This window comes from Calonectris borealis, chromosome 12 (genome assembly GCF_964195595.1).
Source record: "Calonectris borealis chromosome 12, bCalBor7.hap1.2, whole genome shotgun sequence".
Classification (NCBI taxonomy): domain Eukaryota; kingdom Metazoa; phylum Chordata; class Aves; order Procellariiformes; family Procellariidae; genus Calonectris; species Calonectris borealis.
Genome location: NC_134323.1, coordinates 18051501 through 18078418, shown reverse-complemented (window position 1 = coordinate 18078418; position 26918 = coordinate 18051501). Strand labels below are relative to the sequence as shown.

Genomic DNA, 26918 nt, shown 5'->3' with positions numbered 1-26918 from the left:
GTCAACTAGAAAAATAAGAATAGAAGAATGAAAACCAGAAAGTCTAGTAACATACTAGAAGTAGTAGACATTCTTTCAGAGCTACAGACACAGGCCCGTAGCTGTAAAGTACTTGAAAAAAAATCTTTGATAGGGAACCCTTAAGTGAAATATATTTGCTAGCTGTAAGCAGAGGCTGGCTGTTTTTATGGAAAGCCCTTTTACCTACCTACTAAATGGCTCGCAGTCATGCTCATCTGTTTTCTGCGTCCAGTTTGATACCCACTCTTATAGGGATTGCTTTTTCTGATCTGGTCTTGTCATTGGCATTTTTTTGAAGTCCAGTTAGAATGAAACCTTTTTTTTTTCATTAAAACAGCTAATGAAAAATATGCATTGTCAAGAATTATATGACCTGATCTTTGTTTGCATTTGCTAGGTGGTATCATGATAAGAATATAAATAGTTCAGAGAGAATAGTGTCAGGAATATTACTTAATTGCCTTCCATGGTGTATGTCATTCAAGAAGGATATCCTTCGGTTCTTTTCACCATCTCCCTACGCTTGTTAGTAATAATAGCAGCTACCGCAGACTTCTTCGTATCCATTCATCTCCTATTACTATCGCGACTGGAGCTGCACCAGACCCAGGAGCGAAGGGACATTTTTGTCAGCATGAGCAAGTATAGAAGCAGCTGCACATTAAAAAACCCAAAAGAGCAAGGGAGTACTCTGACAAAATGCTGAGAAGTCTCAGCTTCCAATGATATATCTAAGAGATGGTAAATTGGGAGTAAAACCAAGATTAGAGAAATTGAGGGCACCGTTACATGTTCTAATGTGCATAGTCACAAGTCTGTGCTCAAAGTCAACAAGACATAGACCAAATCTAATGCCACATGTTATTGAACTGTAATCTACCTACTTTACAGCAAAATGTATCCATCCTTATAGATATGCTTTGAGAATGACCACCCCGATATACATCCTTAATGACACCATAGCTGGAACAACGGAACAATCTTCAACCCTAAAAATTCTATGTAAATAAACGAGGGATTACAGCTCAGTCAGGTCAGAAATTTGGGAACGGTGACCACTGTTATCACGTAAGGCTAAGGACTTCCCAGGACAGTCTTCCACAACAAGCAAGTTTTATTTCTATTCTAGACTGCTCAGCAATGTCACATATAGATATTCATCTCCTGGAGAATTTACTGTTTTTGTGGAATGTACCACCAGCGAATGGCACGTGACGGCACAGAAGCGGGTGACTGTTCAGGATAAAATGGATCAACTAAGCATTACTGGGTGCTACAGCCAGTACGAATCTGGGAACAGCTCTCACTGCCGTACACTGTATGGGGAGTTGTTGTGGATTCAAGTTGGACTCAATGGAGGTGAGAGTAATTACCCTGCATGGTTTAAATGGCAGGCTAAATATTATGCTACCCATGGGATAGAAGCAGGATCTTCATTATGCAAAACAATACTTCTTTTTAGTGAATGCTTTCCCTCTAATTGTTGCATTCCTGCAACTGAATGCTCTCAGCTCCATTGGAGGGGTTCTTTCTCAGAGCTATTACACCACCTCAAACATAAGTATAAAACCTTTTTCCTCTACACAAAGCTGACATAATTTTAGTCACATGAATCTAAATGAAGCCAGTAGGAATATTTCCATATTCGAAGTTAGGAATCCACAGAAATGCTTCTCTGATTGAGGGTAAGAGGATTTCACGCTGAGCCGGTCACATTTGCTGATGTGTATTTTGTTCTCACTTCAAGTTTCTGGAATCCACATATATGCTTAAAAAATAAAATTCAGTAGCGTATGTTTGAATTCTCTTGACTGCCCTAACATTCCCAACAGAAAACACATGATAGACTTCCATAGGGAGCCTAGAGGGGCACAAAAGCCTGCATTGCTGCAGTGTTCTTATGACTCCTTTATAAATACCTGAATGCTGCACAAAGCAGCTAGAATTGGACGGCCTATTATGCAAGCTGTGAGAAGTTTTGAACTATCTTTTTGCAGGCAACGGAGTGACCTACATTATATTAGCAGATAACATGACACTCGCTGAATCCAGTGCAAAGGAAGGAATTGTCCCTCACAATCTGACACTCGACAGTGCCTCTCAAGAGCTGCTAGGCCCAGGGATACATCAGCTGAAAATCCGAGCATCCAGCAACACAACTGCATCGGAGATCTCTGAGAGCATTGCTGTTCACTTAATTGAGCCAGTATCTGGTCTTCAGGCTGCATTAGCTTCTCACACTCTGCAGCCGGGGGAGAATTTGGAGATAAATGTCTCTGTGTCTCATGGTGCCCCAGATAAGCTGAAGTTTGAGGTGATTGGTTCTAATGAAACTCACTCTTACAAAGAAGACGGCCCTCATGGGGAACCTCGAATGTACATCATTCCCGTGCACTCTGAAGGTACAGCATGCTGACATCTTCTGTATTTCTAAGACACTCACAGCTAAGTAGAGGAGTTCACATAAACAGCACCCTGGGATAGGGGACAATAACGTACAGCTGAATTTGGTAGCTTTTCTGGCTGCTTAAACTTGGTCTGCAGAACAGTATGAACAGCACCGTCTTATTGATTTGTAAGCGAGCTAAAAAAATTGAACTGGCCAATAGGTTCTCCCTACAGAGACTGAAAGCAAGGCTTCACCTGATTTTTGCAATAAAAAAGACATAGTGAACCAGGGTTTATTTTTTCATTACACGATCTGATTCAAGTACAAATGATGACATTTTCCTGAATCACAAAGTGTTTTCTTCCTGTTTGTTCGTATGTGTAACTTTTGAAGTTTACACTCCTCTGCATTTTACGCTGCATTAATTAATAATCATCTGAGGAGTTCTCAGTAGAGATGACAAAGAAAAGGGGAGCTATTCTGTGCGTCAGTGTCCAACACGTAATTTTTGTTGGACTTATGTATGAATAAGCTTTTTAGTAATTTTTTCTTTCCATTATTAAGAAATCAAAGCCTTTAAAATGTGGGATTAGAGAGATTGTCTTTAAGAGTTAATTCAGTGGCAGAAGGTAAAAACGTTTCCTCCTCTAATGAACTATTCAAATCCCATGCCAAAGCTGGAACACTAGAAGCTAATTATGATTTCATTTTATGTTTTAAAATTATTCAATATTAAAAGTTTTATTGGGTCTCCCTATACCCATTTGAACATCCCTTCCCTCCAGGCAGAAATTTTCAAACAAGACAGCTAGTTTCTCAAGATGCCTAAACTAATTTGGACTCCAGTATTAGCACACCTCTGGTTTCCTGTGTGGTAATATCATAGCCAGCTGACAAAGAATAGCATTGCAAGTGCTAGGACAAAGGCAGCTGAGTTATTAAGAAGCTGAGATAAGGGGAAGAACATTCCTTGAAAAGCCTTTCAGCAGTGAAAACTCATCAGAAAAACCCCAAAGCTCTTAACAGAAAATAATGGGATTTTCTTTACTAATTGGATTTTATATCCCAAACATGATGGACTGGTCCCACTGCTATTCTTAACCGGCCGTTTGTCTTCTCTAGGTGCTTTCCTCGTGAAAGTGGTGGCCATGAATGCCTTCTCAAACATGAGTCTAGATCTTGGGTTCATCACTATGTTGGCAAACGGTTCTCATAAAGAAGGTAATTGCATTAATCTGACAGTGCTGGTTTTGACCATTAAGTGTCTTTTTGCAATCAGAGCATTTCATGGAGTGTTTATGGTTTGCATCTAGTAATTGCTTTCCTTCCAGCAACAGTGCTGAAAACTTTTGTGGAGGCTTCTTCCTGATGAAGGCAGATTCCCTGCCTTTGAAGTAGTCATAAATTAGCATCACTCTGTATATGTTACACATTGCACATTTGCTATTTGTCCTAGAAATAATTAGCGAAGTTTATGGCTCGGGACATAGCTCTGAAACCAAGAAATATTTGCATCACAGCAGTCTCATAAATTGCTGTCAGTAAATGCTTCTAGATGGCTCATCCTCACATTTACAAAAGCAGATTGTTTTATTACCAGGAATAGTACTAATAGTACTAATCCTATTGAGACTTTTCCAGTGCTTTCCCTCATTTTTTCGTTGTACATTGATGAAACTCCATCATCTTCTGTGAATTTATTTTGATTTACACCATTATGTTTGAAGAATCAGGATCATTTTTATAGTACGTGACTAGCTTGTTGTTACAATTTTACCTATTGTAACTAGACTGTTTATCACAGTTCTAAAGTCTGATTCTTACAGCCCTATCCTTCAGACTGTCAGTAGTCAAATCCTGTGTATTTAAGTCATATTCAGTAAGGATCTCTGAAAGCTTTACAGGTAGCACTAAAATATTCTGCTCTTTTTTGTATTAAACAGATTCTGCTAAGGAAGAAGGCAGCTCCAAAACAAATACCCAAAAGACAAATGTAAGTATTATTTAAGGATCTTTCTTTAAAATTGAAATGCTTAGAATTTTTTCTTATCAGTAAAAGTGCTGCATAAGATATTGAAAAGAAGTATTTGTAGCATACTAGATTATGGACTAGATTTTCTGTGCCCCATATGGTTTAACATAAAATCTACACCAAAAGTCTCTGAGACAAATGTGTTTACAGGCATTCAATCTACAGTTCGTAAAAGCCTGCAAGTAACAATTACAGGATTAGAGAAAATGAACTTTTCACAATTATTCAGTTTTGGAAGTTGACATGTGCTTAGATGAATTTTAAAATTATCTACATGACTAATGGAAACCTCTCTTTGAGGGACTATCCTTCAAGCAGAGTTTAATATATTTGTATATTGTTTCTTAGTGTTTCCTGCTTCTGTATTGAAATGTTTAAGTTACTTTGCAAAGAAGAAATTTCCAGTTTATGGCAAACTGAGAAACTAATGACACACCAATTGCTAGCACCTGCACAAATTTAAAGAATAAAATTGCCAGATATACTATTTTGTTATCATCTTAAAGGTCTAGTTTTTAACTATAACACTGGCAGACAGATGTCTGCTATAGGAGACGTGCTGCTTCACAAAAAAACATCATGCTTTACAGATTGCCTGTAAGAATATATTGCATCAGAGGAATATAAATCTAATTCAAAACTAAGTTTATCACAGTTTATTGCACAGAAAGACAAATTCAGCTACCTGTATGCAATTCAGATAAAAAAGGAAGGTACTAGAAGATGTACTAGAAGACAAATGGTTATCCCAGGGTTAAAAGTCTTGGTCCAGAAGTGGAAAATTAATGGGAATTAGTTTCCTAAGTACCTGCATTAGTTTTGAAAATGTGAGCTGGGCTCCTATACTACCTATGACTTTGGGAGTATTTTGCCACACAATTTCTCTATGCCATCTGCTTCTACTCCTATAGCTTCTACTTCCATACTACCACTGATTCGGGAAAGATCATTTAAACAACAGATCTGCATTCAGTGATTTAGGGTCTAAACTTTCAGACCTTTTTCATTATAAAGAAGCAAGATATGTATGTGTTTATACATGCTCCTGTCCTAACTGATACATTTACTTATTATTTAGGATCACAAAAGAGAAAACAAAATATATATTAAACCGAGTCGCCATGTGGATCCTTTCACAACCGTTACACTTGGCTGGCCAGACAACAACAATAATTCCAGTTTTCTCTGGTCCTGTGGTATGTGCATTTCCTGAACTTTTCCACCAACTTCTATTTGACAAGTAAAAAACTCACTGTCATGTCAGATCAAGTGATGAAAATCTGACTAAAGGATTGTTTACTCTCTGGCTTTAAAGTTTGCCACTCACTGTACGTGAACAATATCCTTCTACCTTACCCTGGTTTTAATACTGAACTAATTATGGTATATAATATGGCATAGTACTCAGTTTTTTTCTTTTCCCAAAGGTGGCTACTCCTAGGTTTCAACCTTTCAAGATCTGCCCGTCATAAGCCCTCACCCTCATAGCCAAGAAATAATCCCCTGTGACTTACATAGTTAGACATTTGCAGGGTACATGTGTCTCAATAAAACAGAAATAATTAGCATCAAATATGATGCAAAAACATTTATGGTTGAAACTGGATTTAGATTCAGGACATCTGTGTTCTGTCCCCATATTTATCCCTGGCCTCGTACATTGCTTTGAAGAAGTCAGTCTGTACTCTGAACTTTTATTACCCACTCTTTAAATTGGGTTCAGGAAACTTGTTTGCGCTATAAAGCTCTTTGAAAAGCTTTGGCAGGAAAGTCCTTTACAAGAGACCTGGGATGTTATGACTATTCTAATTACAAAGGAAACGTTTTGCAGGAGCTTGCTGGCCTGAGTGGAACGAATGTGTGCAGCAACAGATAATCCTAACCAACCAAACTGAGGTGCAAATCCCACCTTCCTGCCTTCCTCCTCCAAAGTCAGCAGTGACTGTCAGGGTTACAGTCCGAAACCATGGCAATGAAGAGAGGCAGGACGAGCAATGTCTCTATGTGACTGCAAAACAAGAACTGCAGCTAGAAATCAGGTCTGTTTTTAAACCATAGTATTCACTGGTTAATGTTATTACACGAACATAGTGCAAGGCCACAGTTTTCAATAATAATGATAATAAACTGATAAAGTACTTATTGTTGTAAATCTATTTATACCTTACCATCATAGGAATTACAGACAAAATGGGTCTTGCTGCATTTTCTAGCAACCAGTCCACATTTCTGGACATAACCCTTTTATAAACTGAATAATTTTCTTCCCAAAATCATTCCGGGTTTTTGACCCCACTACATCCTTCCAATGTTGGAGATTTCCATATGCAAACCTCATTGAAACAATGAGAGTAAAAAACATAAGATATGTCTGAAATTCCCACTAGACACCCAGATACACATTATTGCTTTAAAAAATCGGTTCTTCAAAAGTCTAGTGCCTCATTAAAGAGCAGTGGCATTTCAATGATCTGTTAATACAATAATTTCAGGAGCTTAAATAGAGGCAGGCTTCATTTGAGAGCCTGAATCAGTTTTGCAACATAAATAGTTTGTGGGTTCTGGGCCTCAGTCATGTTGAAAATGGAGATGAAGGTTCCTAAATCTCTTGCTTTAAAATTAAGTATTTCGCTATTTGTGAGTCATGTGTCACCTATCTCATATTGCAGGGCTTTTGCAGATTTTCATCAAACGAGAGTAAAACAATCAACATCAAGGGCTATGACATCTCATACAGTTACTACTTGTAACTACCATCTTAATTCTTTACAGGTGTGAAGCAAACTGCAAGCCCGTGAATGCTAGTGATGATGTTGTTCTGAGTGTCTCTGGACAGAAGGACTCCCAGGCCATATGTTATAACTGGTATTTAGATAACACATTCCAAACCAAGGTGAGAGCATCAGATTTGTCAGAAATACTGCACACACAAAAATAAACATCCATCCTAAGGGAACGGCACGTGGCTCAGAGTGATACTTTGTCAAATGGACGCTTTGGAAATAATAGTGAAGACTGAGACAAGGGGTTGCCAGGTTTGGGAGGGGTTATAATGAGGGGCACCAAACTGCCACCCTGCTCCTGATAAATCACAACAGAAAACACAGCAAAGAGCCTCTACTGTCATGTTTTCTTTTCTGTCTGATTTTCCAGTCTACGCCCCTCCCTCTAGCCTGTGGCCTGACTGGTTTCCGGCAGAACTCTTTGAATTTGCTTCAAAGCAACACATCCATGTTGAAAATTAACAGCTCCTTCTTGCAGACACAGGGAGAAGCTTTTCAGATTAAAGTAACAGGTAGGGGCAAGCAGGGTTTTTCAGACTCTATTGAGATAGTTTCTGCCATCATGACATCACACTGACGTTACACACATATAGTATTGCTGACAAATAAGTTAAATCATTCCACAAGTTGAGAGCTGTTACTTTATATGTGGGTTCTTTAAAATAATTGAGAGTTAAGTTTGTTCTGGGCTGTTGCACAGCAGGACAAATTCAGTTATCTTACTCCAAGCTGTTAATAACTTTGTTAAGGCCCATCTGGAAATGAAGTTATGCTAAATACTTGATCAAATAATACAGCTTTGATCAAATAATGCAAGCACTACCGTGTTCTTTTCCTCTTATGGCTTATTCAGTAGCAGGATTTCATTTCTGATTAGGCCCACCCGGACATTTCTGGTGCCTGAACAAACAGCATCATTGCTAGGGTAGGCAAGATTAATGTCTGAAGATCAGCGCTGCCAGGGCATGATTATTGCTGACGTTCTGCTCCCTCCACTCCCAGCAATGACTCAGCATGGCTACGGGGAGGAAACGTACCTTGTCAGCACCGTGCCTCCGCCCGAGATCCCCAGCTGTGCGGTGTCTCCCAAGCAGGGATCAGTGCTCACCACGTTCAGAGTCTCCTGCAGCGCTCCTTGCTTGGCGGATTCATGCCAATCCAGTCATAACAGGCAGCTCACATACTGCTTCTACCTGAAATCAAGTAAGTCCTGAGGTGAACTGTTTGGCTAGCTGCTTCTCCGTGTTTCTGGCAAGCACTGTTACTGTTGCTAACAAGAGCAAAGGCACAACCAGCTTCTGCTCCCCAGAGATACTGAGTCAACCAGGCCTACACAGAGCAAGCCCAGAGTCCCCTGTTCTTAGAGAACAGGGGGTGTCTGTGTGGTGTCTGGTAGGTGACCCCCTCTTTCCTGTTTCAGATTCTCTCCTGCACTGTGGCCCGGATCCTGAACTCTTCCCAGTTTATCTTCCACTTGGAGAAAAGGAAAATAATTTCATTTTACATATGACAATTACTGTTAGCAACAGCTATGGTGTTACAGTTCAAACTAATGCTTCGGTGAAGGTACACAGAAGAATTACTTTATTTCAAGATCTCTCGATTTGATACCTAACCTGCGATTCACTTTTGAAGCTTCTTCCCATTTTATACTTATTACTTCCCTCCGAATGTGCCATAATCACCATTTTTCTATCTAACAGAGACTATTCTCTGTGGACTCAAGGTAGCCAAAAGAATCCTCCACTGTCCTTTTTCTAGGATAGAAGTTTGAAAGATGATCTATTTGGACATTGGGCCGCATAAGCTGTATTTAGTGAGCCTGGAGTTACTCTATGTAGGCCCCAGAAAACTCCTGCTTCTGCCCCAGTGCCCCAGTAAGAAGATCCTTATCAGGCCACTAAAAATAAAACATTAAAAACGGGGAACACAAAGTTTTCTGTCCCACCCTAGCTAGGCTGTCAATAAGATGATCGTGGAAGCTGTTCAAAGATAATTATAACAGCATTAGCAACGTTAAGAGCGTATCTGATTTCTTCATCAGGTTGGACACGCAGATGTGATCGATGGGAACCTGACCCTGCAGGCTATTGTATCTGAGAAGGCAAACACCATCCTAAAAGCTGGGAACAACAGCATGAGTCTTTTCCAGCTGTATAAGTCAGTGATATCAGTCCTTAATCAGGAGACCCAAGAGGAAAGCTTTAACATATCTTTACAGATGGACACACGAAAAGAGGTCAGCCAGACACTTGTTTTCTTGCAGTACAATGCAACAGAATGGACTCCTCATATTCTCTGACAGCTTTAAGTAACAACAAGCTCATATATCACCACCTGAAATCAATGGAGGTTTCAAGTTTCTAGTATCTGTCTCAGTGTTTGGCACAGGTTTCAGCTATTTTTCACTATTTGCCCATGTAAATAATTTGTTTTATCATCCATCGGTAAAAGAATTCATTCTCAACTGTTATTGCATTAACTTAACTAATTTGGATCATCTTTTTAAACTTCAAATCCACTTGATTTTCCACAAACAATTTAAATATTAATAAAATGGCCTCTCCTGCGGGAGAAATATCCTACCTAATTTTCCCAAAAAGTACTAGATGGCAGGTAATTTTAGTTTGTTTCTTTCAGCTACCAGCTTATGTTTCAGTTATAAGCTTATATTTGTACAGTGCTTTGAGAGCCTCAAATGAAAAGATCCAGAGAAATGCAATGTATCCTTCAATTATGATTCATTATTTGAGTAACATCAATCATATGTGGCTCTGCTTTCTCTGGAAGTGGCATTTATACAGTAATTCACACACATTAGTACAAATTCTCACAAGTAACTCTCCTTGCTATTAATGGATGTTAAGTGTATAAATTCTCTTTGTTGGGAGGTAACATAAAACTTGTGATTATACAGTTACTAAGGCAAGTGGCATCTTGTCAGTAGACCTAATATCAGTTCAAATGATCCTTGTTGTGGAGTCTTACTCTACCACATAATTTACAGCAAGCCTGGCTGTCAATATACAGCACTACTTGCACAGTCCTAATTAGCATCTTATTCCTTTGCCTAATTATCCCTTTTCATCCCAAGCTCCGAGGGCTGATGCTGACAACTCTCTCTGCTGTTAACGTAACGTCAGTGCAGACTGCTCTTAAGATGTCAGAAGTATTGAAAGAAATCACTTACAGGAGTGACGAGCTGTCTGTCTCAGCACAGGTAAGAAGCAATTCATCTTATATCCCCTCACACTAACAGTATAGACTCTATTGCACCCCACGGACCTTGGAAGAGTTTTGGTGCCTTACAGTTATCTGTTCTTTATCCATTTTTTCAACTGTACCAGCATGTGTATTTTGACCAGAAGTGAATATATTTTGCTGTTTAGAGTAAGCAAATTTGGACTCACAGATATTGTCTCAGCAACCACTACAATCCAGGCTATGACCATCTGGCCAGTTACATTTTATGATACATCTTTAAGATGGAAACTTTAACTTTTAGTCAGAGGCATGTTAGGATATATATTTTATCTTGTAAAGCACTCTTAGAATCCTGAAGAAAAACTGCCCGGGGCAGGGGGGTGGGGGCAGTTTCCAGAATTGCCTAGATCCATTGGTCCCTGATCCATGCACTGTCACAAAATGCACATAGGCAAGCTGTCAGTGAGGCAGGAACATGACAGCACCCAGAGGAACTGGGCACAAATGTTCAGATTGGCCTCATAAAAGTATTTCTTGAATCTTTTCTGGCAACATGACATTATTAGTAGATGATGCTATTTATGCATAAGGAGTGAGCACATGGGAGGACAGAACAAACTGTCACTGGGGAAGTTTCTCAAATACACTGGCAATAAAAAGAGCTGTCCTGATTTCTGATGTATTACACAGCTGCAGCCAGACAATGGCTTGGGAGCATTTCAGCAGTATGTGGTTAACTTTGGCAAGGCAAGAACATAGCTCAGATTCAGCACTCACTCTACAGTAAGGCTGCTAAACGTTTGCAGACTATGGGAATGGATATGTTCAAGCTTGCAATGAATTTGCTTGGCTCCCTCACCATCCTGGGCTAAAAGCTGGCCAGTGCTTTCACAATCACAAAGCAATCACTGGTTGCATTCAGGCACAAAATAAAAATTGTAAAACTCATTCTCCTGTGGCACTTAGCACAGCACAAGGCCAAAGGTATTACTTGCTGGTAATCCAATAGGGTTTGTGGAAACTAAGGTTGAAATGCACATGCACTTGACAATACGATGGTATTTTTTGGACACACCACCCAAAGTATAACCTAATTTACTACATTACTGTACATCTAAACTGTATCCTTGCCCAGTGTTTGACAGACAAGCTTCCTTCAGATGTTATTCATCTTTTTTATGGATTAAATCTGTAGAAGCAGGCTGCATTTTTCAAGTCTGTATTACATGTTAGTATACCCTCTAATATATCATTTTTATTGGCGTTTGAGGTATTACCCCAGCACAAATAATTATAGTAGAAACAGTGTTAGCCACAAATAGTCGCATGGGATTACTTATGTTGCAATATTCAGTAAATGACAAGTGTCACTTCTGTCATTTGTAGTACCAACACATATAAACTTTTCCCCTTGTTTCCCATGCAGGTGGAAGCTAGCAACACTCTAAAAGATGTCAGTGCTTCCTTGCTCACTGTAAACACAGAGGACAGCAGAGATGATCAGAAGTTAAAAGATGCAGCCAACTATCTGTTTAATGCAGTAAGCAATGTCCTTAAAGCTTCTATAGAAATCAGAGCTACGAACACTTCAGTGCCAGAGGCAGAACAGGTAATTTGGTTTGGTCCAGTTTGTAGCGGACTGTGTGTGAACATCTGCTTGCTTTGGAAGGTTTTTAAGAGTTCTGCCGCCTCTCACATTTTTAAATTGGCATTGGGTAGGGTTCATTGTGACACCATGATGGACTTGAATATCAAAGGAAACTTCTCCCCACTTAGACATGTTAGACTGAACAGGCTGCTAATGACGATGATAGAAGCCTCTTAAGATTTGTTATATTTAAAGCGTAACAGGACAGAGCACTGGAGAACACAGCATCAGTGTACAATCTCTAATGGATGACAAGCACACAGAGATTTTTTTCAGATTTGATTCTATCCCCTCCTTTTGCCCCATAATTCAAGGAAGCCACAGGTATTCAATATTCATGATTGGCTCCACTACTTCAAAGCTGGAATCAGCTCCGGTTGCTGCTTACACTTTTTCAGAAAGCCCACTCTGATTTTCTGTTCAGAATTATGCAACGTGTTTATTTTGTCCTATCCTTTTCCTATCTATATGTGAATTGTCACAGTTGCCTTTGTGTGCTTCCTGGGCTGAACATACTTTGACTTTCATCAGTGCAAGGGAGTAGGGCATAAAATAAATCTAACCTGAGAGAAAAGGTTATGAACTGTTCGAACTTCCCCAGGTTAGCACTCTAATAACATACAATTAATAGGTAATTAGGTCTTGCTTTTGCACATTGTCCTGGTTCCGGCTGGGACAGAGTTAACTTTCTTCCCAGTAGTTTGGGGGGTGTGCTGTGTTTTGGGTTTGGTATGAGAGGAGCGTTGATGGCCCATTGATGCTTTGGTTGTTGCTGGGTGGTGCTTGCACCGGGTGGGGGGGAGGCGGGGGCAGCTGCTGGACCCAGCTGGCCAATGGGGTATTCTATACCATGTGACATCATGCTCAGTATAAAAACCAGGTGGGGGGGGGGGGGGCTTGCGCCCCGTTTGTGACACGCGGTCGGCGAGCAGTTGCATTGTGCATCGCCTGCTTTGTATATTCTGTTGTTGTTCTCGTTGTTATTATTACTGTTCTACTTCGTTTTATTTCAATTATTAAGGGAGCTTTCCTACTTGTGCCCTCCCGATTCTCTCCCCCATCCCGCCGGAGGGGGAGGGGTGAGTGAGCGGCTGCATTGGGTTTATTTGCTGGCTGGGGTTAAACCACGACACACGTAACTAAACACTAAAGTGTGCAGCTAAAGGGCATTAATGTACAGAAGTACAGGAATATATTGCATTAAATTGATGTCATGTTTGTAGTGCTTCAAATTTCAATGTGTAGAAGTTATAAATAATAGAATACAAAAGTAAAAGCTGCAAGATATATGTATTTGCTGTCTGCAATGTTTTAATGAGAATTACAGAAATTGAATTGCTGATTAGAGTAACTTTCTCTGAGATTAAGAAGCACATCACCAAGTTTGCCAGCTTTGTAAGACATTGAAAATTAGTATTGTTCCTAAAAGGAAGTAAAGGCAAATAATGTGTGTATCTTGATGATTATGAGGAGCTTTGTTGCAAGTTTCGTCCTCCAATCCTTTTCCAGAGTTCAATGTCACACCAGCTCCTGAATACAGTTGAAAATCTACAGAGTGCCCTTCTGTTTGGGAAAGAACCGGATGATGAACCAACAGTCCTTAACACTCCTTCTGCCACAATGTATATACACAGGTAACAGTAACAGTGTGTCCCACCTAGGCACCTGAGAGTTAATCAAATTTGCCCCAAATTCATTATTCATTACATTGTCCTTAAGTGGAACCACCCAACTAAATATTGTAGCATAATGTCAACTTCAACAGTGCAGTGAGGCTGTCATTACTAACTGATAGTAAGAACAGCTTGGACTCCAACTAGCTTCAAAAAAGCCGCCTTAGAAATTCTCATGCTGTGTCTTCTTTGACCAACGGAGAATTTACTATTTCCTGGATGAGGCAGTCGCTGCTTACCTTTGAAATTACGTGGAAAACTTGTGTTATGCCAGCTAAGGGTTTTTTCCAAGTTGCCAATAATGACATCTCATATAGAATTGTAACCAGCTTGGCAGAAGCAAATATAATCATGAGGAGCTTGACAAGCATTCTCCATTCCCTATAATCATCCCTAAATTGTTCCCCAAGAGCCTGATTTTCATCCACATTTAATTGTGCATTCAAGTCAAGAGCATGTTCACACAGAAACCATATACGTCTTTCACATAAGTACACCTAGTTGGGTACAATTTCCTATCCAGATACACCAATTCCATCCCTCATTTGATGATTCTATGGTAGTGTTATGTGGAGTACTATGTCAGGGACAGAAAATGTACGAAGTATTTACTGGCAGAGTTAGAAATAGTTTTCCAGCGAAGTTATACTTGTGAAGTGAGAAAGCTTTTTCTCTAGATATGAAGACTCTGCTATTGATGTTTTTTTCTGTTTGTTTTTTTTTTTTTCTATTTCTCTTTTATTCTGTTTTGCTTGTGTCCAACCCTAACTGGACAGATTACAAACAGAAAACATGGATGGCACATCCATTAATATCTCCAATTCCAGCTCTGCCAGCTTTACTCTCCCATCTGCTTCCTCTCTCAGTGTTTCAGCAGTTGATGATGAAACAGTGGATATAAGGGCAAGTAAAGAGCTTTTATCTCACTCAATCTGATATAAAACTTACATTCTTGGTCTAGCTGTTTTAGAATCTTTTCTCCTTTTACAATGAATACACATGCACACAGGTCATCCCTTCTATCATGCCAAGAGAATAATTTGAAATATTTTTGGTCAGGGAAGCCTTCACTTATCTTAATTGCATGAGGTTGGTTCAGCAAGCTAAGGAGGACGGAAAGCTTAAATTCTCCATGCCACCAGCCCCTCACATACACTCCTGATTCATACTTGAATGGTTAAAGAAGGCAATGGAATTAATCACTACCTATAAATCTATTTGCTTTGTTTACATCTAATGTTCCAAGGAGGATGCAACAGCTCAGAATCCATATCACCATTAAAACTAATCGGCAGCAGTCCTGTTTCATCCCAGCTAGAAATAAATGAGTTTGAGGCACCCAGATCCTGCAGGACACAAAAGGCCTGTGAATGTCCTGATGATAACACATCCCTCATCTGAATTAGGATATGGAGTTTTTTCCCTCAGAACAATAAATTGCATATTATTGTCATAATTTTATAATAAAGGCCTCTCTGGTTGATTTGACACTCTCAGGAAACCCTACAATATCTGCAAAATATATAGGGTTTTTCACTGTATCTTTTCCAGCTCTGCTAAAAAATGTCCAGAGCCCACTGAAACCAGTAGAAACACACCCATGGTCTTACCTGAGTGTTAAGAGAGGCTCCTGAATCCTCTCATTGGACTGACGACTCTTCTGTGCATTGCTATCATAGTAGAAATAGACTTCTGTTCCTAATTCCAAGAGGGGTGCCACAGGCTAGCTTTGGTGGAGTTACTTTGAAAGAGGCTTATGCAATTGCATTTTGATATCTGGTTTCTAAAAGGCAAAAAGGTTACAATGAATGGAAATAATAAACATTATACACTTATCACATTTCAGAATCAAAATCACTTTCAAGGTTTGTGTTTGACCTACCTTAGAGATAAGGCAGCTTCTTACTTAAATCTGGATGCAGGCTTCTTTTAAGTCAAGTACTGTTTGGGTCTGAGCTCAAGCTTTCACTATTCAGGAATTTAGAGTGTGAATATAATGAAATATTGACAATAGCTCAAAACTGATTGATAATGTCTTGCTAATAGATGGTGAGCTTTGCCGTGAATCCCTTTTTCTCCAGTGACACCAGTTTTGACATCAGTGGAACAGTGGGAGGTCTAAGTCTTACTGGTCTGGATGGCTTGATCATACCAGTCAGCAATCTCAAAGAAAACATTGAGGCAAGCCCACTATTTTCTATCCCTCTCCCTCTTTCCACGTTTTTTCTTTCTCTATTAATGAACTATCATTTGTGTTATCATCTTCTGAGGTGACTGCAAATGCTGGTAGTGTTCATTACATTGTATAAAGGGATCATGGTGTCTGCATTTGTGATGGAGGGATTTGTGTCATGTGAAGAATGAAATAACAAATATTTCTATCTTTTCTTAAAAAAGAGGTATTTTACTCTTCATTTAAATGGATGTGAGAACGCTAATGGTTGTGGAAAAAAGATTACAGTCATCCCGACACACAATGTAACATCTGATTTCATCATCCAACAACTGTGTGTTCTTATCACTACTGTTCGGGCTTCCTAGCCCATGTATAAGCTGACATCTAAATCATTCATATATGCATTTCATGTAGCCAGTGTTTCAGTTATAATCTCAGCTCTTCATTCAGAAATGCACCAAGGATCACAGACTTTGTGATGAGTTTACGTATGTTTCAAATGAACTTTTCAGAGGTTAGCTGACAGTATCAAGAAAATTACTTTGAAGCCAATATTTTTGCTGGCCATGCTTTCCCTATGTTATGAAAAAAGATCATCTAGCATGTGGCTATATTGTGCTTATAGATAATAGAAGCAAGATGCTTTGCTGTATTTAAAGCTATGTCTTTCTGTTTAAAAACAGATAATGTTACCAAGGCTTTCAGCAACTCAGGAGGATAAGATTCTGTTGAATCTGGACAATTTTAGCACTTTCCAAGTCAATGTCACCTCAGAAAACACATCTATAGTGATCCACCTGGAATCTGAACATGACATTCCACTAATACTCTACTTAGGGTATGGTTATCATCCTAATGAAACTAACTATGATATGAAAAATCATCTGTTCTGTAAGAAAACTACTAGAGGTAAGACAACTTGCTAGTGACCCATGAACTTGTGCATTCTGGGCTTAAGTAACCAAAAGACTTTAACCACCCATAGCAAGTTAAGGGCCGTCAGTACGGGGAGCGCTCCTCCACAACTTTACAGCACATTCATATTTGCAGAATGAGCTTTGACCATGAGTTCAGACATCTAACTGGAAGGAAACCTCTCAAATGAGTTTCAATTTGTCATGCTTCAGGGTTCCAATCTCTAGTATACAGCGTTCACTAACAGGACCAAAGAGTGGGATGCTTTGAACAATGAGTTGCTAAGAATTATTTCATACCTGTTTCTTCAGTTTATTTGATTATACGCAATAGAGCTACATACTTCCAAATTAGCATTTCTATATATACATTGAAACTAAAATATTTATGTTCAAGGTGAGACAAACACCTGGGTTCTTAGCCCAGAAGAACTCATTTTTGGAGAGGGAACCTACTATTTCATGGTTTTACAAGATACGGGAATGGATTCCACAGTCTATGACAGGCTAAATATAGCTGTCACTTGCTTCGCATCCCGCTGTGTATTTTGGGATGAGCACCAGGGGAACTGGAACAGCTATGGATGTCATGTAAGTAGAGAGAATCAAAACAAAGTTTATATTATATATTTCAAAGCCAGCCCGTATAACCACCATCTTGTAGTAAAATGATAGCATTGAACTCACACCATAAAAGAAGATCATTTTGAGATGTTTTAAAAAAGTCAAGTTTAGTCATACTGAACTAAGCTTCAAATGACATTTCCATTTCAATTTCTTGGGATGAGCTTCTATATAAGAAGAAATGGAAGAATTCTGACAAGGCTGTATTATATTATAATGCCTATTTCTGGCTAGACATTAGCACAAATATTCCTTATTGGAATTTGAGTAATTCTTTTCTGTGTAGCAGCTGTCCACACTAACTTACCAATTTCAGCACTGTCTTTTCATTTGCTTGGTAAATTATCTAATACTTTGAAGCCAAATGTTTTATTAGGAAATTTTTCTGGTTTTCAGGTAGGACCAAAAACAAATCCTAGAAGCACACAGTGCTTCTGCAACCATCTGACCTTCTTTGGGAGCTCCTTTTTCGTCATACCCAATGCCATAGATGTTAGCAAAACTGCACAGCTATTTGGTACATTTGTGGACAACCCTGTGGTGGTGACAACTGTAGGATGCATCTTTCTGATATATGTGCTTGTAGTTATTTGGGCTCGAAGGAAAGACATCCAGGATGATGCCAAAGTAAGTCTTCAGCTAATAAAGACTGAATGTATTTAGGCCAATTCCCACTTTGCCTAGCCTGTTTTGACAGAAAGTCTTCAACCAATCCTACTCCCTTCCCTGTAACTCTCTTTTTACTGGTAAGTATATGCATTGTTCACAAGATGACAAATTCCTATCCACAGCTTTAAGGAATCCATACTTACAGAACAGCTAACACACTGCTTGTATTGTGTCACTCTGCAGGTGAAAATCACAGTACTGGAAGACAATGACCCCTTTGCTCAGTATCGTTATCTTGTGACAGTTTTTACAGGACACCGCCGCGGGGCAGCCACAACCTCCAAGGTATCAATGGCACTGTGCGGTAAGACAGTTTATGCACTCATTTAGAGAACTGGATGAATAATGGAGCACCTGAGGCTATTAAATGGGGCAGCTCAAAAGCAATGTCTAAGCCAGAAAGTCCTTAGATTTGATGAAAGCAGGAAGAGTATGCCAGAGGAATAATCGTGCATAGGATCGAGATGTGCAAGTCTTCATTTTGCCATCTTACTCTCCAGGTGACTCTCACCCTCTATGGACTGGAAGGAGAGAGTGAGCCACACCATCTAACTGATCCTGATACACCAGTCTTTGAACGTGGAGGAGTGGATGTTTTCCTACTCTGTACCTTCTTCCCTCTTGGGGAACTCCAGAGTATTAGATTGTGGCATGATAATTCAGGGGACAGTCCATCCTGGTAAGTGGAGATCTGGAGATCCTGGGAAGTAAAGATCCACAAATATTTTTTTATAATGATAACAGTTTTCCTTTTCTAGGAAATTATCTTTTCTACAGTTCTAGAAAGGAAAGAAGTGTTAGTTTCTCATTTTTGCAGATGAATAGATCAAATCATAATCTAAACTGCAGGACCAGGAGTGCTTCCCATATCCTGTGTCCAGTACAGGATGGGATGTGTTCTGTGCCTTACAGTTTAGACACAACCTAAGAAGCTGAAGGCCAGAGTTTGTCCTCCATAGTCCCGTCGAATCCTGAATTTCATACCACTCAGTTACATGTGAATGTGCCCTGTATGTTTTTCCAACAGGTATGTGAATCGAGTATTGGTCCATGATCTGGCATGGGATCAGAAATGGTACTTCCTCTGTAACTACTGGCTAGCCGTTGATATTGGAGAAGGTGTCCTAGATAAAGTGTTCCCAGTAGCTACAGAACAGGACATGAAGCAGTTCAGGTACCTTCTACTTTATGGACTTTTTTACTCTTGATAGCAATCAGTCTAGAAAAGCAAGTATGCAAACAAGATCAAACCCCTAGACAAAAATGAAAATAAGGGAGATCTCTCCATTGCCCTCAAAGGGCTCTGAACAAGGAAAAGAAGAAGGATGGTTAAGTAAGTCTAATCGTTACCCTAACAGTAATACCACACTGGAAATATTGGTGTTAAAGAAGGATAGCCTGACAAGACCTACAGAAACCCAAGCACCTTCTCTTATGTGTAGTTTCCCTAACAATTTATATAGAAACTGCTCATGATTAGCTTTCCCTCCATGGTCTGGCCAGAAGGAAAGGTCATAAGTAGCTATGACCATTCCATGCAAATCAAGCCATGATATTTGGTAATTTCTCATAGTTATTATTTCTTCTGATAGTGCCTAGAAGCATGAATGGCTCAGGATCCTGAACTACAGCTTTATTCTTCCCTCTCCTTTTTAAGTATCCATTTGATTTCCCTCTCCTCCTTCCCAGCAATCTGTTTTTCATGAAGACCTCCAAAGGCTTCCAGGATGGGCACATTTGGTACTCGGTTTTCAGCCGCTCCCCACGAAGCTCCTTCACACGAGCCCAGCGCGTGTCATGTTGCTTCTCACTGCTTCTCTGCACCATGCTGACCAGCATCATGTTCTGGGGAGTGCCAAAGGATCCAGCTGAGCAGAAAATGGATTTGGGTAACAATCCTCACCATTGCTTGGGCAGGGAAATAGAGAGACAGCAGAATCTAGAAGCAGGACAGTTGAACAAATGGGCTTTTTCACAAGAGAAAGATCTGATGGTTCCTGGGGTTATTTTTACTCCTCCCCTCTGTTTGATCTTGACAGGTAAGATCGAGTTCACATGGCAGGAAGTGATGATTGGCTTTGAGAGCTCCCTCCTCATGTTCCCCATCAACCTGCTCATTGTGCAGATCTTCAGGAACATACGATCCCAGCCAGCCATGCAGGGGAGAGAGAAGCAGCCGGGAAAGAATGGTCGAGTGTCCCCAGGCCTACCTCCCACCCCACAGGTCACCCAGGCTGTCTCGCTCACTCCAGAGGCCGTGATAAAGGCAAGTCCCTGTGGCTGCTCCCCAGTGAGTCCTGCACTGCCCTCTGCTGCCATGCACTCCCCGACCTCCCCAGTTTAACAGCAGAAATCTTCCCTGTCAGATGCCCTTCAGCTTGTCTGAAGTGAAAAGCCAATTACACACTGGTGCAAAGCACCCATTTACCCATCTACATGGAATCCCTGACTTCATTAAGATCTGCCTACGTACATCCCAGCCCTTGCACAACTATTATGTGCAACCAAAATCACTGTGTTCAGGTGTTAAAGCAAACGTTAAGCAAGACGGTGAAGATAAAAGGTATCATAGACCCCGACTTTCTCAGCTTAGGTCCTCGGGCAGCAGCAGGTACAAAGCTGTATTTTTGAATCCTGAAAGCTGTCTTGCTGAACTATTGAAATCTGCCTGGCGCATCCAGCGCTGTAGGATATGTTATCCTTATCCATTCTGGAGATTTTGGCAATTGGTGCAGCTCCCAGCCAGTGGTGCCTTCAGATCACATCACTGCAGCCAGAGTCACTGCTGTGTTGCTGCTGTCTTTTCTAGGACATAAGAAGAATTGCCAACTCACTCTTTAAAGCCCTGAAGACTCCATCTCTCGCTTCAGTATCAGATCTTGGAAAATCAACTAACATCAACACGCTTTTGGCATTGGTTGAGGACATCATCTGCCAGCAGAACAGAGCTGGGCAAGAGTTTTTTGATGAGAGCAAAAAGAAGGATGACCCTATAATTGTCACATTAGGTGCTATGGATATACAAGGTAAACAACACAATGTGACATGCCTACTGAAACCTTTGTAGTGAAAATGATGGTAACGCTGGATGTGATGACCCAAGCTCTTCTTACATTCTGACTCAAAGGCAATTACAGAATCACAGAATAGTTGAGGTTGGAAGGGATCTCTGGAGGTTGTCTAATCCATCACCCTGCTCAGAGCAGGGTCAGCTGGAGCAGGTTGCCCAGGATCACATCCAGTCAGATGTTGAATATCTCCAAGGATGGAGACTCCACAAATTCTCTGAGCAACCTGTTCCAACGTCCAACCTCCCTCACAATACAGATTTTTTTCCTTATGTTCAGACAGAAATTCCCATGTTTTGATTTGTGCCCATCACCTCTTGTCCTTTCACTGTGCATCACTGAGCGCCCAACTGAGTAAAGACACTGTGAAATTTCTATTTCTTATGCTGTAGAATTAAATGTTAGCTATCAGCCTGGCTTGGGAGCAGGATCAGTGTCTAATAGCATAAAGACTCACAAATATCAGTTGTTTCACAGTCTTTTTGTCCTGTCCTTTTTTCCTTCTTGGCCTTGTGCTGTTGTTCCTTTCAGTCTGACTTTTAACTTAGGCATTCATTTATTTTCAATTAAACAATAATATATGAGTAAACAATCCCACTGATTTCATTAAGACTTGCATTTAGCTTTTCCAATGAGTGTAACAAGCTACTAATTGCACAGGTAAACTATGAACAAATTAGCACTTGATCTTATCTGACTTCCCTATTAAGGTTTTAAGACCTCTGTCTTACTAAGTTGCCTCCTGGCAACGATTCCAGCCCATTACAGCAGAAAAGCATTAAAGCTCTAGTACTAAAGTTGCTCTTACGGGTCCCTTCCAATGTTACTCTTCACTTTGTCACATTCATAAACTTGAGCTCCAGTTCTGCTAACCTTTGTACTGAACAGTATTTTAATCTAGGGATAGCTAAGCTGATTTTCTTTAAAAAAAATTAAATAATTCTTTACCTGCAGAAAAAACAAGAAGCCCAACTCCAAAGAAGGGAATGTGTGAACAACTGAAATACAGTGATTACAATCGCTGCTTGTACATTCAACTCCAGCATGTAGAGATGGAGCTGGAATTACTGGGGCCCCATAAATTTCAGATGCCTCAGAGTTACACACAAGCTGTTCGTCAGGTTCAGCACATGAAGAACCTCCTGGAGAACCGGATCTGCTCATCAACATCCATCAGTGAGAGGTAACCTAGTTCTCATCTTGTTCTCAGTATAAGTCAATTCAGGTCATGAATTCAAAACTAGTCAGGATGACGGACCCCAAATAATTGCTGCTTAATATGTGCTAGATAACCATTATTATAGCTGTAGAATCATGTTCTACTATTACACTATTGTAGGAGCAACAAAGAAATTTCAATGCACTGTGAACTGCACACAAAAGCAATAATTACAGATCATCGCTTTTTGTCAATTTTGTTTCCAAAACTGAATGTTACAATGCAATGCTACATGATAGTAAAGGGCCAAGATAATCCCTGAGCTCCGAAGTCTCAGATATCTCTTAAAATGTATGGATAAAGAAAAATTAATAAGTGACAAAAATATTTCAGTGAAATATGATAATTAAGTTGGAAGTATTGAAAATAATACCACTAATTATCTCTCTGGCCTTTATGGTGATCACAAGAGATGTATTCAGCAGCTAAAATGCACTCATGGTTTTGTCAATATTTCTACTGGAGGTTCAATTATGGATGAACTGAGGAGTAAATAAGCCCATCATACTTGTTTTGATTTTACCTGATCTCTGCACACTTCCTCATATTTTTGCTCATTGTACTTTTTGCTATCCATATATCCTATATAACTGCATTAGATAAAATAATTTAGAATATTTGGATTGAGATTTTAAATCGTAAGATGTTGCCTATCCCCACTCAACCCAAAGACTGTGATTTTGGCTTCTGTTCCACTGCAGACTGATTTTTTCTTTTCTGGTTGACTCTCAAGGTGGTCCCTCACTCCAAGCTTCTCTGGTGATGGCAAGAAAAGTTCTTCTTCCAAAGGGCTGCCCTGGTGGTTTGTGTTCATTGCTTGGTTCCTTGTTGCAGCCACCAGTGGTGTCTCTGGGTTCTTTACCATGCTCTATGGGCTGCATTACGGCAAGGAGAACTCCATCAAGTGGCTGATCTCCATGGCCATCTCCTTCTTGGAAAGTCTTTTCATCACACAGCCCTTAAAGGTGAGATCCTCAGAAATACAACCACTGGCCAGTATGAATTCATTCTACTATCATTTCAGCATAATGTGTTCTAAAGAACCACAGGATTTAACATGTAAAATGAGAAGTCTTTGCCCTTAAAACAAGAGCTAGAAGGTGGTTTACAGAGTTCTGTTGTCTTTTGTTGACATTAACTCCATTAGTTTCATCTCCCTTGTTTTGTCAGAGTTTAATAGGTGATGAGGTTTCTGACCAGGGAAGATGTGTCATATGGCAAAATCAATTTAGCTGGATGGACCCCAGCACTGTGCACTGTTCTCTTGTTTACAAGCTTCAGTTGCATGAGTTCAACAAAGCCAAAGCACAGTTGATCTCCTGCATAGCCTGAATCCAAAGGGATCCAGGTCAAAGCCTGAGCTTCTTTATATGAAATGGGCATATGGTGAGTCTATAGCTAATTCTTTCCAGGTGCTGGGATTTGCTGCATTTTTTGCTCTGGTTCTGAAGAAGGTGGAACATGAGGATGAAGAAAACACAGCTATTGTTGGGCCTTTATCTGCACCAGGTAACTGTCTGTAAAGTGAGAAATTATTAGAGAAAGTGAAGTGTTCTCCAAGCTTTTGGAGTGCTTTGTGCATAAATATGTGCCTCAGCTCAACTGAGAACTTCACTAGTTATCTTTATATACCTGAATCTTAGCTGACAAGGTTAGCAGCAATCATTAAATCCACAGTTGCTGTGACTATGTGCCTACCCATTAGCATTCCCAAGATCAAGGTGGAAGTGGAAACAAAGCTAAATAACTGATTTTGTGCCAGTTGGAGAAAATATAAAGACCAGTGTATGTTCAGGTTGGATAAAACTTGCAGAACACTTAATGAAAGAGACCACATGATCAAAAAGATAAAAGAGAAGAAGTTCTGGATCAAAAGAATAATACTTCCTTGTTCATCTTTTTTCCATATATTTTTACCTCTGCAAATATATATACATGCACAATCTCCCCTAGTCCTGTTTTAAGATTGCTCCTGTTACTGGAGGATCTACTTACTGCCAGGATACTGACATTTGACTCCTTCCTCCCCTCCATCCTTGGCTTACCTTTCTCAGGAAACAAGAAGTATTCTCCTATATTGATTCATACGAGATCAAGAATTGTACAAGTAGATAGCTGATCACTTTTCAGTTTGTCAACGTTCAAGGAACATCTAGAAAAGAAAATAAAAAAATATGGCAAACTGACTGAAGCCATTATATTAAAAATTAATGAATCAGTGCTATTAGTATGCAGTAAGCATGCTTAAATATTTTAGCTCTCACGTCAGACATAAGAAAAATCAGATATACAAGGAGGTTTGTTTTAGCTCTGTACAGACATCTCAGTATTCACGGCGTGGCTTGCAGAAAAAACTTGTAACTATTCCATAACCTAAAGAAAATAAACACATGACCCAATGCAAAATACACTCTTCATCTAGATTGGTAGATCTTTATCTGACAAGCATATCTAAAACTCAAGTTCTCTCTCAAGGAAATTTCCCACCTCCTTTATGTCTTATGATATGAAAGTCCTCAGTATACGTAGTTTTCCATAACCACAATTATCTGTATTACACCCATAAACCAAACAGTGGCTTCTGCAATCACAATCATGTCTAAAAAAAGCTGATAGCAACAGACAGGAGTCCTAGGGCACAGCAAAAAATCCTGACAACAGCTTCCTCCCTGATCAGTCTCAGGCTCTGAATACATCACCTTCAGAGATGCTCAGCCTAGAAAGAGACACCTCGACTACACCTGGGCCTAAACCTAACACACTGTGTTTGTGAGCTCCTTTCCTTGCCACTGTTACCTTACTATACTGATTGTTAATGTCACATCCCCTGTCTTCCTAAGGAAAAGCATTAAATAGAAATGTTTCCTTATAATGTCCAAAGTAACAAAAAGCAGGACATAGATTCTCTGTTGACTAATTCCAGGGTTTACTGCTCTCACTCACAGGTGATTCAAATCCTCTCTTTGGAGCCCGAAGGGACAGCAGAAGCAATATTTACCGGCCACCTCCTGCAGTTGATGTGGAGAAAATGAAAATCAGCTGCATGAAGGAACAGAAAGCATTTGCCCTCATCAGAGAAATCCTGGGTATTACCCATATGTAGATTATCTTGTTCTATTCAGTAGTATTCATCAGTATTTTTACATCAGTGAAAATATAGTTCTCTTGGGTGAAAGAGTTTGGGCATACCTTTAACTTTCTGCCAGCCATTACGGTGTAGAGACAGGCTGTTCAGTGGCAGTTGGAGCTGAAAGGAAGTGGGAATGTTAGCTGGAGATAAAAGTGTGGCTAGAGGTTTGATTTTAAGGTAAAGAAACACATTACAGACACATGAGAGGTTAAAGAAAACTTAGAAAGGGTAAAAGAAGGAGGTCAACAGTTAAATGAAGTTGAAATCAAAAAAGCAGACGGAGGCCATCTTTGGAGGCCATCTTTCTAAAAGCAGATAGTATCTATAGATAATGATTTATACCCCAGTTTTATTTCCTCCAAAAGCAATGGAAAAAATTATCTCAACTTCACTTGGAACAAAGTTAAACTACTCATTTTATTTAGAGCTGTCATTACTATTGGTGTTCAGCCAGCCTTCCCACTTATTTTCTCGACGGCTACTCGTATTCCAAATGTGATACGCTTAAACTGCAGCACATTGGAGTAGCTTGTGTAAATTCATTAGCACTGGTCAGTCAGAGCCTAGCAAAGCATCTCCTTAACCTAATAAGTGATGACAGCAGTAATCATTCATGCAATCTATTTTGAACAGCAGTGTTAATTCTGAGCTCGCATGTGCTGTCTCTTCTTGTTTTTTCCAGCCTATCTGGGGTTTTTATGGATGCTGTTACTGGTTGCCTATGGGCAGAGAGATCCCAATTCCTACTACTTAAACAAACACATTGAGAACAGCTTTACAGATGGATTCCACGATGTCTACAGTTATCAGGATTTTTTCACGTGGGCAAACGCTACCTTAGTCAAAAATCTTTATGGATCATATAAAGGTGCAGAGTCACATTGTTTCACTTCAGCTTGCCAGATTCTGAAACATTATCTTTTATACATCTCCCTAACTTGCACACACATATTTGACCAGAGAAAGAAACTGTGAGTGCATAAGACTGGTGTGGATTCTCATAATATGAATACTAGTGGATAACAAAAACCCCACAGCCTGACCCCAAGTTTCATGTGCCCTGATATTTTCCTTATTTTTAATATAAACCAAAAGTTCTGCACTGTAATTTTACATTTTTCACATTTTACATTACTTATTCCAGATATTCAGATATATGCCTCAGGTTTACACAAGTTTCTTTCCATAGTTCAAGAAAAGAATGGCACATAGGTGGCACTATAAAGCTTTTCCTCAGGAGAGCTCTGTTTGCATCATGACTTAGGTCAATGTGAAGGCTAGTTATGCAATATTATCATGTTTCTATCTAGCCATATCCAGTAATAAATAAGACCCATTTTCCAGCTCACATTTAAGAGTAAATATTGC

The 26918-nt window shown here is 39.7% G+C and overlaps 1 protein-coding gene across 1 annotated transcript in view; it reads left to right on the top strand.

The window, feature by feature from the left end:
• Positions 1–26918, top strand: part of PKD1L3 (polycystin 1 like 3, transient receptor potential channel interacting) — a 42644-nt gene that overhangs the window by 6475 nt on the left and 9251 nt on the right. The window contains exons 6-35 of the mRNA XM_075160728.1: positions 1151–1380; positions 2019–2423; positions 3533–3631; positions 4354–4403; positions 5521–5638; positions 6274–6481; positions 7215–7335; positions 7596–7737; positions 8228–8428; positions 8646–8791; positions 9270–9464; positions 10320–10445; positions 11856–12038; positions 13587–13711; positions 14527–14653; positions 15797–15931; positions 16610–16835; positions 17238–17431; positions 17861–18091; positions 18317–18418; positions 18634–18812; positions 19161–19307; positions 19823–20022; positions 20173–20399; positions 20943–21159; positions 22156–22384; positions 23154–23385; positions 23833–23929; positions 25366–25506; positions 26233–26418. Coding sequence (XP_075016829.1) covers positions 1151–1380; positions 2019–2423; positions 3533–3631; positions 4354–4403; positions 5521–5638; positions 6274–6481; positions 7215–7335; positions 7596–7737; positions 8228–8428; positions 8646–8791; positions 9270–9464; positions 10320–10445; positions 11856–12038; positions 13587–13711; positions 14527–14653; positions 15797–15931; positions 16610–16835; positions 17238–17431; positions 17861–18091; positions 18317–18418; positions 18634–18812; positions 19161–19307; positions 19823–20022; positions 20173–20399; positions 20943–21159; positions 22156–22384; positions 23154–23385; positions 23833–23929; positions 25366–25506; positions 26233–26418 — 5219 coding nt within the window. The remainder of the gene's footprint in view (positions 1–1150; positions 1381–2018; positions 2424–3532; positions 3632–4353; positions 4404–5520; positions 5639–6273; positions 6482–7214; positions 7336–7595; positions 7738–8227; positions 8429–8645; positions 8792–9269; positions 9465–10319; positions 10446–11855; positions 12039–13586; positions 13712–14526; positions 14654–15796; positions 15932–16609; positions 16836–17237; positions 17432–17860; positions 18092–18316; positions 18419–18633; positions 18813–19160; positions 19308–19822; positions 20023–20172; positions 20400–20942; positions 21160–22155; positions 22385–23153; positions 23386–23832; positions 23930–25365; positions 25507–26232; positions 26419–26918) is intronic.